At 37.7% G+C, this 16,268-nt stretch overlaps 1 protein-coding gene across 1 annotated transcript in view; it reads left to right on the forward strand.

The window, feature by feature from the left end:
* RANBP9 (RAN binding protein 9) overlaps positions 1 to 16,268 on the forward strand; it is a 90,992-nt gene that overhangs the window by 46,302 nt on the left and 28,422 nt on the right. The window contains exons 3-5 of the mRNA XM_043590795.1: positions 6,737 to 6,789; positions 7,655 to 7,822; positions 12,050 to 12,072. Of these exons, the coding sequence (XP_043446730.1) occupies positions 6,737 to 6,789; positions 7,655 to 7,822; positions 12,050 to 12,072 (244 nt within the window). The remainder of the gene's footprint in view (positions 1 to 6,736; positions 6,790 to 7,654; positions 7,823 to 12,049; positions 12,073 to 16,268) is intronic.

Genomic DNA, 16,268 nt, shown 5'->3' on the forward strand with positions numbered 1-16,268 from the left:
TCCAATTTTTATTGTATTTATGAGTTCTTTAAATTTTTTGTGTTCATTTATTTATTGAGAGAGAGAGAGAGAGAGCGTGCGCGCGTGTGTGCACTGGGGAGGAACAGAGGGAGAGAGAATCCCAAGCAGCTTCGGTGCTGTCGGTGCAGAGCCGACGCGGGGCTCGATCTCATGAAAGGTGAGATCGTAACCTGAGCCGAAATCAAGAGTCAGACACTTAACCAACTGAGCTACCTAGTACCCCATGTTTGTGATTTCTAATTTAATTTCTTTGTGGTTGGAGAATATGCTGTGTATGATTTCAATTATTTTAAATTTACAGGGGCTTGTTTTAGGGCCTGGAGATTCTTCTGTGTGCTCCTGAGAAGCATGTCTCACCATGGTTGGTGGAGAGTTCTATAGATGTCTGTTGGTTCTGGTTGGTTTACAGTTGTGTTCAAGTTTGCATTTCCTTGTTGATCCTCTGATTGTTCCATCCATCATTCAAAGTGAGTTATTGAAATTTTCAGCCATTATTGTGACTTGTGTATTTCTTTTAATTCTTGGAGTCTTCACTTTAAATAGGGCTCTCTTGGTAGGTTTGTATTTGTGTATAATTGTTATGTTTTCTTGATGTATTGACCCTTTTATGATAAAATGTATACTTTTGTTCCTAGTAGCAGCTTTTGTCTTAAGGTCTGTTTTGTCTGGTATTAGTGATAGATTACTTAATTTCTTGTTTGATTCCTATTTAGTATGTCTTTTTTCCTTCCTTTTATTTTCATCTTGTGTGTTCAAATCTAAAGTGTTCCCCGTAGACAATATGTTTGTTTTTTTAATGAAAAACACTGTTCTATGAGTCTCTACCTCTTAATTGGATGACTTTATCCATTTGTGTTTCTTATCATTGCTGATAACGTCGGACTTAAGTCTGCCATTTTGATATTTATTACATGTGTTGTATCTTTTTGTTTCTGTGCTCTTCCATTATTGCTTTTGTGTGAATTAGATGTTTTCTAGTATACCTCTCAATTTCATTGTGGTTTCTTTTCTGTAGTTTCTGAGTTATTTTCTTAGTGGTTGCTCTGGAGGATTACTCAGATAATACCTTAACATAAAAATATAATTTGGATTAATACCAACTTAATTCCCATAGTATGTTAAATTTTGCTTCCTAATATATCTAATTTCTTCCTTCCTTCCTTTTCACTGTTATTGTCTTAAAATTTTATCTGTATGCAATTTAAACCTAAAGAGTTATAGTTACTGCTTTTATGTTTTTTATGTAGGAGAAGAGAGTTAGAAACAACCATTCATACCTTCTTTTGTATTTACCTATGTAGTTATCTGTATTGATGTCCTTGCTTTGTATGGATTTGAGTTAGTCTCTAGTTTCTTTTATCCCTTATCATTTCTTATGCAGGTTTGTTAGTGACAAGCTTCCAGTTTTTGTTTATTTTGGAATATCTCAGTTTCTCTGTTTTTGAAACATAGTTTTGCTCTATATAGAATTCTTGCTTTACAGAGTTTGCTTTTTCAGCATTGCCAAACGTCATCCCACTGCCTCTGGCTTCCATGGTCTCTGATGAGAAGTCTGTTGTGTGTCTAATGAGTTAAGTAGCATTAACTAAACAAAGCAAGAATGGTGCCATTCTTGTGGAGTGAGTGACAAAAATGTGGGAAGAGGTAAACGGGCTTTTAAAAGTTTTGTGTTACATTGTCATCATGTAATAAATATACTAACTCAGTCAAGAATATGTGTGTTAAAGATGCATTTCTTAACACATGGTGTTCATTGATACACTATCAAAACATACAGCAGAAAGCTAATAACAAAGGGTAAATATAGAAAAATACAAAGAACGTAGAAAAGGATGAATGGAGAGAACAGATGGGAAATTAACAAGCTAATTGACTTAAACCTTAAACCTATAGTAGGAATATAAACTAATCTTCTTAGTCTCTGTTATTTGATATTTGGTGCAACCATTATTTTTAAAATGTTAATAACTGTATAATTTGAAATTGATATATTGATCTGAAAAATTTTTATAGCCATTTCCTTTGCTAAACACAGAGTATCACAATAATAGATTTCTTATTCATTGGAGCTCCTGGGTGGCTCAGGCAGTTAAACATCTGACTTTGGCTCAGGTCATGATCTCACAATTTGTGAGTTTGAGCCCCACATCGGGCTCTGTGCTGACTGACAGCTCAGAGCGTGGAGTCTGCTTCAGATTCTGTGTCTCCCTCTCTCTCTCTGCCCCTCCCCCCTCATGTTCTGTCTCTCTCAAAAATAAATATTATTAAAAAATAATAAAAAATAAATTTCTTGTTCATGTACTTTAAAAATCTTGACACTCCCTCATTGCTGTGTAATTCAAACTTGCTTTTATATGTCATGCCACGCCTCAAACATCTACCAACTATGTTGGTTCACTGCCTGTTACAAGCCACACCCATCCACATCTGCTGTTACAGATTTGCCCGTCAAAGAACTTTCCTTCCACCACTTCACAATAAACCACAAGCTACAGTCCTGTGCCACCCACTTCCCCAAGTGAACTTCAAGTCTTTTTCAGTGCAGGATGCTATATTTATTGTTGTGTTTATGTATTTTAATCAATTTAGCTTGTGTAAAAATTTTTTTTTGGAAAAAAATTTTTTAATTGGGTTCTTCTCTGTCTTCTTTAAATGTGTTACTGCTAGAGTTTTGGAATGCCATGCTCTTACCCCATTTTTCCCCATAAGCCCTGTGGTTTTTATTGCATGATTTTGTATAGTGCAGTGAATTTAAGGAACTTAAATGTGATAATATAATGAGATCCCCTCCCCCAGTTTCTGCATTTATAGATATTTTACTGTGAAATAAAACTTTCTTATTTTCATGTGAGAAATGCACGAGTATGCAGCTCAGTGTTCCTGTGACAGTAATAAGGTTTTTTTTTTTTTCTGGCTGCTTTCACTATTTCACTTTGTTCTTAGTTTTCAGCAGTTTGGCTTATGACTTGTGCATAGGTGTGCTTTTCTTTGTGTTTAACCTGTATTTAACCTGTTGATTATTGAATCTATAAATGCTTTTCCCAGATTTGGGAGATTTTTCTCAGATTTTTTAACCCATTTTCTCTTTCTCCTTGTGGGACTCGGGTTACATGTATGTTAGACCTTTGGATACTGCCTTAGGCAACTCTTTTTTCCCCTCATTTTTTCTCTCTGTTCTTCAGATCGCTCTGTCTTCATGTTTACTTAACTCATTTTGCCATTTCCAGTGTGCCGTTAAGTATGTAAGTGCTTATTTCAGGTATTTTTCAGCTCTAGAATTTTTGGGTTTTTTTTTTTTTTATTGTTTCTTCTTCTTTGTTGAAATGATTACAAGCATATTTCCCTTTACATCCTTGAGCATTGTAACAAGAGTTGCTTTAAATTCTTTATATTTTAATTTCAACCACTCCATCATCTCAGGGTCATTCTGTTTTTTGTTTCTTTTCTCTTGAATATGGGTCATGTTTTCCTGTGTCTTTACATGTAAAGTACCGTTAATTATATTCTAGCGTGTTAGGTATGGATTATAGAATTTTAAAATAATAGTATTTTGAGGAATTATTTTTAGTTACATATGTCATCATTTTTTGTGCTGATTATTGTTTCTTTGACCCTTGCATTTCTTCTGTTGTGTTTTGTTTTTTTGTTTTTTTTTTACTTTTTCACTTTCTGGTAAAGCAGATCTTGAAGTAGTTCTTTTGTGAGGGTCTGTGGATAGTAAAACTGTTAGCTTTTTAGTGTCTTTAAATACCTTATGTTGCCCTCATTTTCAGTGCAACTTGATCTGGGCATTAAGTTCTAGGTTCTTTACCTTAAGTTCTAGACTGTTCTTTACCCTTAGTGCTTTGTGCCATTGTTTATTGCCATCAACTGCCGCTGGGGCAAAATCTGCTGTCAGTCTAATGGTCTTTTCTTGGAGGGACATTAGCTGCATCTTCCCTTTGGAAGCTTTTAGGATTAAGTGTTACCGATATTCTGTAGTGTGTCCGCATGCCGGTTTATTTTTATCTTCTTCGGTGTGTATGCGCTTTCAATTCAACAATAATAGTTTTCAGTTGTGGAAAATTAGCTACCTATCTTAATAAACACCGATGTTCTGCTTTAATTTTCCGTGCTAATGGCTCCTTTTTCCTTTTACGTATCCTAAATGTCCTTTTTAAATTGTTCCCTCTGTCTTAATTGTCCACTTATTTGTGTCATCTAGAATGAATTCTTGTTGCAGTTGTATTTATTTCCTTGGCCTATGTTTGGTATATCCTGTAGAGTTTTGCTTTTGTAGTCTCATTTTGATTAGAAAATTTAAAGTTTCCCTTCATTTTGTGCATCTTTTTCTATCCTTATTATCTCCTTATGACAGTTTGTACTTTCTAACCCCTGGGCCCCCAAACAAAAGCAGGGAGAAGAGTCTTCCAGTTCTCTCTTCAGGGGGATTGGCAGCCTGGCGGATTCAGTCCCTGATCATTCAACAGCTTTGTTCAGGTTTAGTCAGGAGGCTACTGCTAGCCTTATCTAGGCCACAGTGTCCAGTAGGCTTAAGCCAAGGCAACAAGTGGTATCAGTATTTTCTTCTCTTCCTTTCAGGAGCGGAAGCCTGTTCCAGTCTTTGGTCTTAAGCAGTGAGCACGGCTGATGTGCCTCCTGGGGAGCATTTTTAGTCGTCGTTTTCCCAGAAGGGGAAACTCGTAGCCATTAATGGGTGCTCCTAGACCCAGAACCTTGCAGGTCTGCCGTCGTGTCCCTGCTCGCAGCTTCGTGTTTCTTCTCAAACACTTAAGTCTTGTACTTTATTAAGTCTTTTATTTCTCCCAGTACTTACATTGCATGTAAAATACGTGCAATACTCTCAAAATCATTCTAGTTTTGAAAATCCATTGGGAATCTTTCTTAAATCTTATTACATGTATATATTAATTTTAGAAACATAGTCTTTTTTTGTACTGTCAGGCTATCCAAATACATAGTATATCCATGTATTTATAGCTTTTATTTTAATATATTGTTTTCATGCCGTGGGACTCCTGTTTTATGATTTCTGTAGTTTTGTGACTGTATATTTACACACACCACTTTTTTTCCTCTGGTTACTACTAAAAGAGAAATGTAAATGTTGGTCTCATATCTAATCACTTTGCCAAAATAATTATAGTTGACCTCTGAACAACACGGGTTTGAAACTGCATGGGTACACTTATATGCAGATATTTTTCAATAAATGCAGCACGGTAGATGTATTTTTTCTTCCTTATGATTTCCTTGACATTTTCTTTCTTTAGACACTTACAACTGTACTGTAAGAGTACGGTGTATAATGCACATAGCATACAAAATATGTGTCAGCTGACCGTTCGTTCATGTGTTTGATAAGGCTTCTCTGGTCCATAGCAGACAATTAGTTAGGGAGAATCAAGTTATACTTGGATATTTGACTGCATGGGGGTCAGTATTGCAACCCCCTGCATTGTTCAAGGGTCAACTGTAATTCTAAAAGCTTTTAGTAGACTCTGTGGTTTTCTACGTATATAATCATAGCGACTACAGGTAAAGATTATATCTTTTAATATTATACTAGTTTTTTAAATTATTTTTATTAAATTATCTGAAAACTTCAAAACAGTGTTTAACAGTTGTAGACAACTCCATGTCCTGATTTTAATGGAAATGGCTTCAGGGTTTACTGTTGAATATCTTCCTGTATTAGAGTTGGGCGGGGGGTGGAGGGGGGGGGGGAGTGTGTCATATTTTACTTTCCTTATACTCTTATTTTGCTTGAGTTTTTATTAGAAATGTAGCTGAAATTGGTCAAATGACATTTTATTTTAATGTTTATTTTTGAGAGAGAGCAGGAGCCAGTGAGGTGCAGAGAATGAGGGAGTGGTGGGGGAAGGGGTGGGACATACAGATTTTGAAGCAGGCTCCAGGCTCTGAGCTGTCAGCACAGAGCCCAACGCAGGGCTTGAACTTACCAACCGTGAGATCATGACCTGAGCCGAAGTCGGATGCTTAACCGACTGAGCCACCCAAGGCATCCTGTCAAATGCCATTTTAAATCCTGGTGCAATCATAGTCAATTAGCCTTTTAACAAACTGGATTCAGTTTACTGTTTTATTTAGTTGTTGGGTTTTTTTGTGTCCGTATTTACAGGTGTATTGCTTTATACTTTTCCACTTTTCTCCTGTCTTTATAGGTTTTATTAATATTTCATAAGCTTTTAAAAATACTTTTAAGTGTATTTTTATTAAATATTTCAGATGTTTTTATATGAATTTGACATCCTTTTTTTTCTAAATCTGTATCTGTGTTCCTTTTTTTGTGTGGTCTAGATCTTTACTGTGTCTTTTCAGAAATATATTTGTTTCCTAATTATTGTTTTCTTTTTCTTCCACAAGTCCCCCTACACTTTTTATTAGAAGTCTTAATCCTAAATATTTGTGTGGATAAGTTGAAAGGTTTTTCTAGTTGTTAGTAGAGTGCATAATTATTTCTAATAGTTAGGGTGTCTTTATGAATGAGTACTGTAGGAATTTACTGTGAATCTGGGTTTTATTGTGCTTAATATTGTCCTTTTTGCCATTTAATGAATTGTAATAACTTTTGTAGCTGTCCTAGGAGTTTCAACTTGGGCTGGGTTCTGGTGTTTCAGGGTTTTGGGTAATTTTTTTACATATATGGTTATAATAACATGCTTTTCTCCCCCCTCCCCCCCTTTTTTAACAGTTACATGGGAATTGGTCTTTCTGCTCAAGGTGTGAACATGAATAGACTACCAGGTACTTGTGATTGAATTATAGTACTGTCTTACAACTACTTCTTTCTGGTTAAATTTGAAGTAATAATTTGAAATCGTTAAATACTGATTTTTCTGTGTTTTTAATCACGTGTATTACGAGTTCAAAGTGGAAGCCGAGAGGTTTTAAAAAATTCAAATTTTATGTTATTTAGCAAAACTTACGTGTACTATGCATGTTTTTTGTTTTTTGGTTTTTTTCTTTTTTTGCTTGTTTTGTTTTGGTATTTTAACTTCCAGTATATAGTCATATCAACTACTTTAACTATTTTCATGTGATTGGTTGGTTCTCTTTGCTACCCAGCACATTCCTGGCTTTTAACCTGTTGTCATTTGTTTAATGTTCTGGGAATGTAGGCTAATAGGAAAAGTAAACTAAGGAAGGTGTGAAAGTGATTCTTGGATTATATTTTCTGGTATCCCACTTACCAATGTTAAAAAATAAATTTGGGGGGAAACTCTTTGAAAATAGAAAAATCTTATATTTTATACTAAATGCTGTGTGTGTGTGTGTGTGTGTGTGTCTAAGCCAAATCAAAGCAAAATTCCTTTGGTCTGTTAGCAAAGGAAATATGCACGGAAAATGTGACTTTTTTTTTTTTAATGGTAGGAGTCGTGTTTGATGCATGTTTTAGTCTTCTGTGTGGCATATTTTCCTTAGTGTTGTGAGCAGTATTTTAATGTAGAAATCATGTGGTGTAATTGTTGAGAATTTAAATGTACATTTGGGAATTTATCTTTGTGCTCTTGTTTGTTGTACCATTCTTGCTTGTCGTAATCTTAGTGAATAGCTCTCGTACAGAGGAACCTGACTTTTCATTGTAAATGTACTGGAACTTTCTCTTTAGGCTGGGATAAACATTCATATGGTTATCATGGGGATGATGGACATTCATTTTGTTCTTCTGGAACGGGACAACCTTATGGACCAACTTTTACGACTGGTGATGTCATTGGCTGTTGTGTTAACCTTATCAACAATACCTGCTTCTACACCAAGAATGGACATAGTTTAGGTACTAAGATAATGTATTGCATGTAAAATAACCGAATATTGTGATTATTGTACTTATAGCATGGTAGTCACATTTATTATGTAGTTCTCTATTATAAATAGTTGCCCGTGGACATTATTTCTTTGTTCCTTACAGGTGGAGGTTGAGGAAACGGTGAAAATTTGTATTCTGTGAAGGCCACATTGTATCACATGTACGGGAATAACTGTGAAAATAATCCCCGGGGCTCACGTGTTTATTCTAGTAATAGAAGTAAATGCTAAGTGTTCTCTGCTTTGCTTTGAGTAAAACACTTCGTAGCATGACTGAAGTCTCTAGGTAACAGGTGCTAAGGGGAAGAGAAGGGCTGTCAGTTGGTAGTGTAGTATGGGGGAATAATGAAGGAAAAGATTGGTACTATCAAGCAAACCAAAGGCCGTGACCTACTGAAAGGTCAAGACTGCTAACAGTGTGATGACTGCAGGATGATGGCTACAAGTTAGTTCTGCAGAAAGGAGCAGAACTGAAAGGAAAAAAATAACAGCAGGATCTCTACGGATAAAAGACAGATGGCAAATACACAATAAACAGGTTAATGGAAACACGAAGAAGCCTGTCCATTGTAAGACGAGTAGGAAATTAGGCTTTTTTAGTTGCGTGTGCACCCACAGCACTTCAGATTCCGAATCGTATGCGGTTGTTACACTCGCTTTTCTTAGAAGTCTTTTTGCTTTCGTTTTTATACAGAAAGTATAAAGAAAGAATGGTAAGACTGATGCTTTTACAAATAAAATGGTTTCACATGATTTGAAAAATCCTTGGCTCAAAGCAAATTATTTCTGATGAGGTAAAGCGTAAGGAAGCAAAAAGTAATAAGTAGCTTCAGAAGGCAGAAATTTCAGTTGGCTCATAAACAGTATTGAAAAATTAGACTGCAAATAGTGTCCTTAGGCAAATAAGAGATGTTCTTTGATAGAACACAAAAGCTGTTGTGTCTTTCGTTTCATCGTGGGGAAATTCTAAGTGTTTTGCTACGTTGGTAATAGCTATTCCTTGCTAGTGTCTCAGCATCTTCGTGGTATGCAGTTAATGTCTTCACATTTATATATGGCTTCAATCTTTTCCTTCCAATTTTTAATATTGATCCTGAAGCCCTGTGTTAACCTGACTAAAAGGTCATTCCAAGTCCATACTAGACCCTTACATGGTCCTTGGTACAGGAACGTTGATTCAGGACGCCAGGCAAAATGTGCGTGTTTAAGGTTGGGTTGCTGTGGCCAGCCAGTTTCCAGAAGGATGCAGCCTCTTCAGCTTCTTTGTTAATAACTGCTTTGGCTCTGACTTATCAAAGCAGTTAACTGGGATGGTCTCAGTGGCCTTGCTCGCATCAGATATTTGGTCTTAGGTTAGGAGAAATCTGCTTTGAGGTATGACTTTCGATTCAAAGATGCAAAGGAAGACATGTTTTTAAAACTTTATTCCAGAGAAAAAAATTCTATTTTGGGCAGTGGAAAGATCATAGGTGATGTGCCAGTTTCCTGTTCGAGTTTCACAAACATTTATGTTGAGGTTTTCTCTTGAATAAGAAACAGTTTTTAAAATGTGAGATGCTTTTTAGGAAAAGGGTACTTCAGTGATGGGATCACATTCTAATTTTAAGTAAATTTGAGACATTTGTCATGATTCGTTTCTAAAAGTAATAGTTATTAGGCCCACAGAGAGGCAAGTATAAGAGCGATTGAAATGGGTGCTTTCGTTGCCTGCGTTTGTCTCCTGGCTTAGGCCTTGTGACCTTAGCAGGTTAGTATTTGTGTGCCTCAATTTGTAAAACAGGATTACTGTAATACCCACCTGTTTTTGGTTGTTCAAGTCGACTGAAATGACGCATGCGAAGTTCTGAGGTGATTGCCTGGCACATAGTGAGGATGCACTAAATGTTGTTTATTATCATTGTTTGCCAGGGTCTGGGCTAGGTGCTGGAAGTCCAGTGGTAAAAAATGACTCCTCTAGGACAGAGGTCAGCAGACCATGGCTCATGGTCCAGATTGGTCTCCTGTCCTTTTTTTTTTTTTTTAAGTAAAGTTTCATTGGAACGTAGCCACACCCATTCATTTGTGTAATGTGTATGGTTGCTTTCCCTGTTTCGGTGGCAGAATTGAGCAGTTGTGACAGAGGCCATACGGCCTGGAGAGCAGAACATACGTACTGTCTTTACAGAAGTGTGCTTACGTAACTTTGATCCGAATACTGGCATCTAGAAAATAAAATGTTATTTCCACAGTGTCGTTGTGTACTTCCTGGAGTGGATAATTTCTACCCAAAAGCTGATACGTCTTTAGTTTCTGTTTCGTGAAGGTTTTCAAAACTGGATATTTACTGATCATAGAAATAGAAATGGAGAAGTTTTTATTTGAGGAAATAGGTAAAGGAGAAACAGTTCGGTATGCAGGTTAACTTAATTGGGAAAGTTTTTTACTTGTTTTATTGAATATTATCAACTGAAGATCACTTTTTGGAAAACCTCTTGCCAAGTCACAAAATGAGAAATATTAAAAAAGTGTCTTCTGTGTGAAATTTCAATAATTACACTAGTGACAGTGGCATCTTCCTGTGGTCTGGATGTGTACAGGTTGTGGTAGCTGGGTTTGGCCACGTTCAAAATGTTCATGTGTGGAATTGGGTTTTTCCATTAGAGTTTTTGGTAAAGACTGAAGATTTCGGTAATAACAAAAAGGAACTTTTGCTGAAACTATAAAAGTAGACAGACAGTCTTTGCTATAATAGACACCTTTGAGGAAAATAATTTATCAGGCTGCTAATTTATGGCAAATGGTAAAGATATGAATGGCAACTAAAATATTCTCTGATGTTTTCCGTATCCTGTTTAGTTTTCTGAAAATTTTAGAATAAATTTTCATATTTGGCCTGTAGTCCCTTTGCTTTCCATTTATTAATGAAGCCAAAAATGATCAGGATGTTTTACAGGGGACTTGGGGGAACCTCCAGCTTTGTTTGCCTTTTGACAAGCCAACATGAATTTACTAGTTTTTAAAAGTCATAAAAATAAGACTTTGACTACAAAACACTATTTCTACACATTTACTAAAAACCATCGAGTAGAGATGTATATAGTCTTTCCGTTTTATTGCTTTAATATCAGATAATTGTGTTTTCTGATGGTATAGCACAATTACAGAGCCATAAAGTCCCACGTGGGGAGAGACCATAAAGATAATTTAACAGAAACGCCCTCAATTTTTAGATGATGATCAGTCCCAGAGAGGTCATGGTATTGGTGTGGGTTTTTGTTTTGGTTTGGTTTGGTTTGGGTTTTTTTTTTTTTGCTTTGTTTTAATGTGTATTTAGACTGGAAGAACTGAGATTAACTGACTAGCCAACAACATCTCCTCCTCTTTTTCTAGAGCTCATTTTTTTAAACCTATCAATGAGACCCTACAGAAATGTTTGGTTTATTTATTATTTTATTTTCCGCTAAGTAACGTATTTAAATACCTGAAGAGAGATTATTAAGTCATCACTTCGGGATGCCAGTAGACTTACTCCAATGACGTCACGTTATTCAAGTATATTTGGAACGTGACTATGTTCAAATTACTACCAGGACATTCATGAGAAGTTCTCAACCGTGTAAATCTTGATTCTTTGAATGGGGAATTGACTTTTGTCACAGAATAGTCGAGTTATTTAAGAATGTACTTTCATGGGAAACATTTTTTTTTTTTAAGGAAACACAAATACTGTATTTTGCATTGTTCACTTTTCTTTTTCTTGGTAACAAAAGAAATCTCCGCGCCCATCCCCTCCCCCCCCTCGAATTACTGAAAAACTAAACCCAGGTGAGGAAGATTAAGTGATAAGACCGGATAGAGCAGCTTGGGTGTTGGTCAAAAATCAGATGTCACTGTCGTGCAACCAGTATTCTTGCAAGGGTCCTCGCATAGCCTAGGAGATATATCTAAAACCATTTTTCAAAATGGTACCCCATAAACAAACTTGGCGTGTGACTAAGAAGGATGTGGACTTTGAGAGGAGATAGCATTCACTCCAACCTCTGTTGGTGTTATTGAGAAAAATGCTGGTCTCATTATTTTATATTTAGCCTTTAAATTTTTCCTTTCCTTCCCTTGTTTTCAGTTATAAATTCAGTTCAGCTTTGTCACTGTGGTCTGCCTTTGAAAAACCATTTCTAATGCCACTTTTTTTGGTTTTTGTTTGTTTGTTTTTTAGGTATTGCTTTCACCGACCTACCGGTAAGACATAATTTCTTTTACAAGCAGTCTTGCGTTTTTAATTAAAAGAATTTAAACTAGTGTTAAGCATGTGTGGAATTCAGTCTTACTGATAATTATTAATTTTAGATGCCGTGCGTAGAATAGAGATCCTTTCTGTAGCCACCGCTGTTGTGCACTTTAGAAATTAAACTCCCAAGTTGCTCTGGGTGCCACGGCACAAGGGAACTTTGTTGTAGCTAAAAAAAAATAAATCAGGATTGGTTCTTAGACTACACCTTGTAATGTCACTGCATTCACTTGGTATCCCTGAACTTTTCAGCAGGTGTCTGTGCCACAGTTCTGGTCATTTATTAATGCAGTTGTATATTGAGTGCCTGCTGGTGACAGGTTCTGCGCTTGGGATACGTCATTCATCAAAACAGGTGGAGGTCTCTCTCCTCTTGAAGCATTCACGCTGGGGAATAGAGAGTAAACAATTCATTAAAAACAAGTAAATTATAACCTATTTTAAGTACTTTTTAAAGAAAGAAAACGTGGGCGTAGCAAAGACAGAAGAGGAGCTGTACGGTTTGCTCGCCTTTGCTCAGGGTAAGTCTCGAGCAGAGACTTGTGGCAAAGTGCGGGAGTCAACTGAATGGGTGTGTAGAGAAGGGCACAGGCAGAGGGCACAGGCAGGGGAGCCGTACTGAGGCAGGAGCACAGGGAGTGCTAGGTGAGTCAGAGGTCATGGTGGGAGAGGACGAGCTAGATCACAGAGGCCTTGAGAGCCATTGTAGGGACTCGGCGTTTACTGTGAGTGAAAGGCAGAGACCCTGCAGGGTTTGAGGTATAACTTAAGTTTTAAAGGGTCACTGACTGCTGGTTGAGACCTAGACAGGGACAGGGAAGAAGGGTAGAAGCAAGCAGACCTGTGAGGAGGCCATTGAGAAATTGAGGCAGGAGATGATGGTGACTCCCCTCATTAGAGATGTGAGAACTGGTGTGATTCTAGATACATTGTCGAGTCAGAGGCTGTCCGTTGTCGTGTGCATCATGTATATATAACACTGCAGTAAGGGAAAAAACCTAACAAACGACGACATGATGCTTTCTTGTCACGTAGAATTTTTATGTTGTATTTATTGAATTCTCTCTTAGTGTATTTAAATAGAGGCTTTTAATCCATATCACTCGTTGCACACTTAAAAACAAGAAGATACGCAATATAGATTGATTGAGGTATTCCCCAAACTTAATGTCAAGAGTCCAACCTTTGAAATCACTTTTTTAGAGTTGACGTCTGGTTGTCTACATGATGGGGGCTTCTGGGCCATCAAGAACATTTCTTAAGAGCTGTCCATTACGTCTCTGGCATTTTCTTCTAAGCTCCTGGTGCCATTGTGCAGGCTCTGATGACAGCCCTTTTTAATATTACCAAAAGGTACTAACCAGAGGTTTTCTGACAACAGTCAGGACTCTGATACTTCTTTCTTTGTTGGTCCATTCGTGACTTGTTGACTAAAATTGCAGTTATCCATGTTTCACCAGGAAAAACATTGTTTTAACAAATTCACACTCTTGCGGGCGCAGCGACAGCTGCCTGACCAGACACATGTAAGGTGCCACTGATGATAAGACACGTTCCAGTTTCCGAGAAGTTTTGAGAAAAGTGGCAGGAGAATCAGAGGCAGAGAATAGTCATCTGACCTGTAGATTATTAATATTCCTGAAGAAAATTTTAGGGGAGGAAAAAAAAAACCCCAGAAAGAAATCGAAGTTATAATAGAAAACAACTCTGCTAAGCCAAGGAGAATTTGGAGTCTAAAATCAACATGCTCGCCAGGAAGCATTATTTAATAATAAACAGTGATGGAACAGGTGTTTCTTTTTTTTTTTAATTTTTTTTTAATGTTTATTTATTTTTGAGACAGAGAGAGACAGAGCATGAACGGGGGAGGGTCAGAGAGAGGGAGACACAGAATCTGAAACAGGCTCCAGGCTCTGAGTGGTCAGCACAGAGTCCGACGCGGGACTCGAACTCACGGACCGCGAGGTCGTGACCTGAGCGGAAGTCGGCCGCTTAACCGACTGAGCCACCCAGGCGCCCCAAGGTGTTTCTTTTTTTGAAAAAACACGTCATCTTGGGGTTTTGTCTTGTGTTTGTTCCAAAGTAAGTTCCAGGTAAAGAGTTAAATTAAAAAACAGAAATCAATATGATTGAACAAAACCCCAACTGAGAGCCAGAGGCAAGAGAATTTTCTGATGGATTGGATGTGAACGTATGAGAAAGAGGATAGGACTTGGACATTCTTGGCCCGAGGAACGGAAAGGATGGCGATGTCACTTACTGATAGAGGGCTGTGTGTAAGGGAAGCAGGCTTTGAGTGGGGGTAGATCTGGCGTTCAGTTTTGGAAAAGTGAAATGGGCTTGCCAGGTATACAGCATTCGAGAGCATGATCTGAGCTGGAGACGAAAACTTGGGAGTCTTTGGCATTTCAGTATGTAAATTTAAAGTCACGAGACTGTCACGTCAACAAGGGAGTGTGTGTAGGCAGAGAAGAAGGGGCATGCATGTTTGGGAGAAGAGATGGGAGCAGCAAAGGGAGATTGAGACGGAGCAATGGGTGAGGTAGGAGGAAGACTTAGAAGCGAGTGTGTCCACAAAGCCACGTGAAGAAAACCTCTCTAGAAGGAAGGAGTTAGCAGCTGTGTCAGATGTCCGTGCGATAGATCCCGTAAGCTGAGGACTGAGAATTGACCGGCGGATTTAAGCAGAGTGGAGGTCGCTGGTGACTTTGACAAAGTTTCAGCCGACTGAGTGACGGGGAAATGCTCACTGGAAAGGGTTTAAGAGAGAATAGGAGGAGGGGAATCACAGAGTGCGGACAACCTGGTGGAGAATTTGACTGCACTAGGGAGGAAACAAGTGGGCTGTCGTGGCTGGTGGCAGAAGTGGGAGCAGTGACAGATTTCTTGATTTACTAGGATGTTTATTTGCTGGTGAGAATGATTCAGGAACAGCCAAACAAGTTAACATAAAGGGAGAGGTACACCGTGAGGGGACAAGTTGGGGACCACATGACTCGTGGAGGGGAGGCTTCAGAGAAGAGCATCTGTGGAGGGGCCAGGGGTGGGGTGCAGCTGTGGATGCTGGCACGCAGGTCGGTGTGGCTCAGAACCATCGCAGAGGCTTCGGGCAACACTTGAGTTTCATTTGCAGTTGGCCAAAGGGTTTAGCTGGTTGGGTGTTTGGGGGCGTTTTTTCCTCTTTTTGTGACCCAAAGTAAGTAGAACCAACTTGTCGGAACAAGCAGATGTTTTATGAGCTCTTGTTCCTCACTTTCATGAGTGGTGACAATTTGGAAAAGACTCGCCGGTTGTAGACATGTTGACTATTTTTGTGTTGCCTTCTGGTTATTTTTGTCCCATTTTAGAATCACTGGCTATGTTTCTTGCCTTGTCTATAATTAGCTGGTGGTAACTTTTTACCAACAGCGGGTAAAGTGGTAGTTAGGGTAGTGTTACAAGTTTTGTTTTGTTTTGTTTTGTTTTGTTTTGTTTTGTTTTGTTTTGTTTCAATATAGTGGTTCTGAGAGCTTTTTATTCTTAGGATTCTGAGATCTGCTGGGACTTCCACATGCAGCACAGCATTCCGCTCCTTGAAAAGGAAAGGAAAAGTGAATCTTTCCCCTAAGGGCCCCACCAAAGAAGTGTCTCTGTGTTCTCTACCTGTGATCTCTCACTGGCCAGCTGTAGCATTAAATCCTGGTAGAGAGTGTATTTACAGAAAAAAAAAGTTTAGACTATATTCCATTTATCACGGAACCTAGGGTGTTTACATGGCTCTGAAAAGCCTACATTACATCTTTTCCAGAATAATCTTTCTTCCCCAGCTCACCTTACCAGTTGGAGAAATATCCATCTATAAACTAATTCACTTTGGGATTACATAAATTCTTTCTTTTTTGTTATAGAAGCTGTCCTCATTTAAAATGATGCTATTTTCCAGCTCTTTAGGCTGATTTGAAATCTACTTTTTATAGATAACATTATTCTTTTCATTTCTTTTCATTTCATTTCTTTTCATTAGAAAACATCTTTAGAACAAGATTATGCTACTGAATTTGATTTTGTGTGTATTTAGTTTTTGAATATTATTTTTAATATCTTTATCTTTAATAGGTTAATAGAAATTATGAGATCTATGTTTCTCTTCATAGAGACTTATTTTCAT

The sequence above is a fragment of the Prionailurus bengalensis genome, chromosome B2 (genome assembly GCF_016509475.1).
Source record: "Prionailurus bengalensis isolate Pbe53 chromosome B2, Fcat_Pben_1.1_paternal_pri, whole genome shotgun sequence".
Classification (NCBI taxonomy): Eukaryota; Metazoa; Chordata; class Mammalia; order Carnivora; family Felidae; genus Prionailurus; species Prionailurus bengalensis.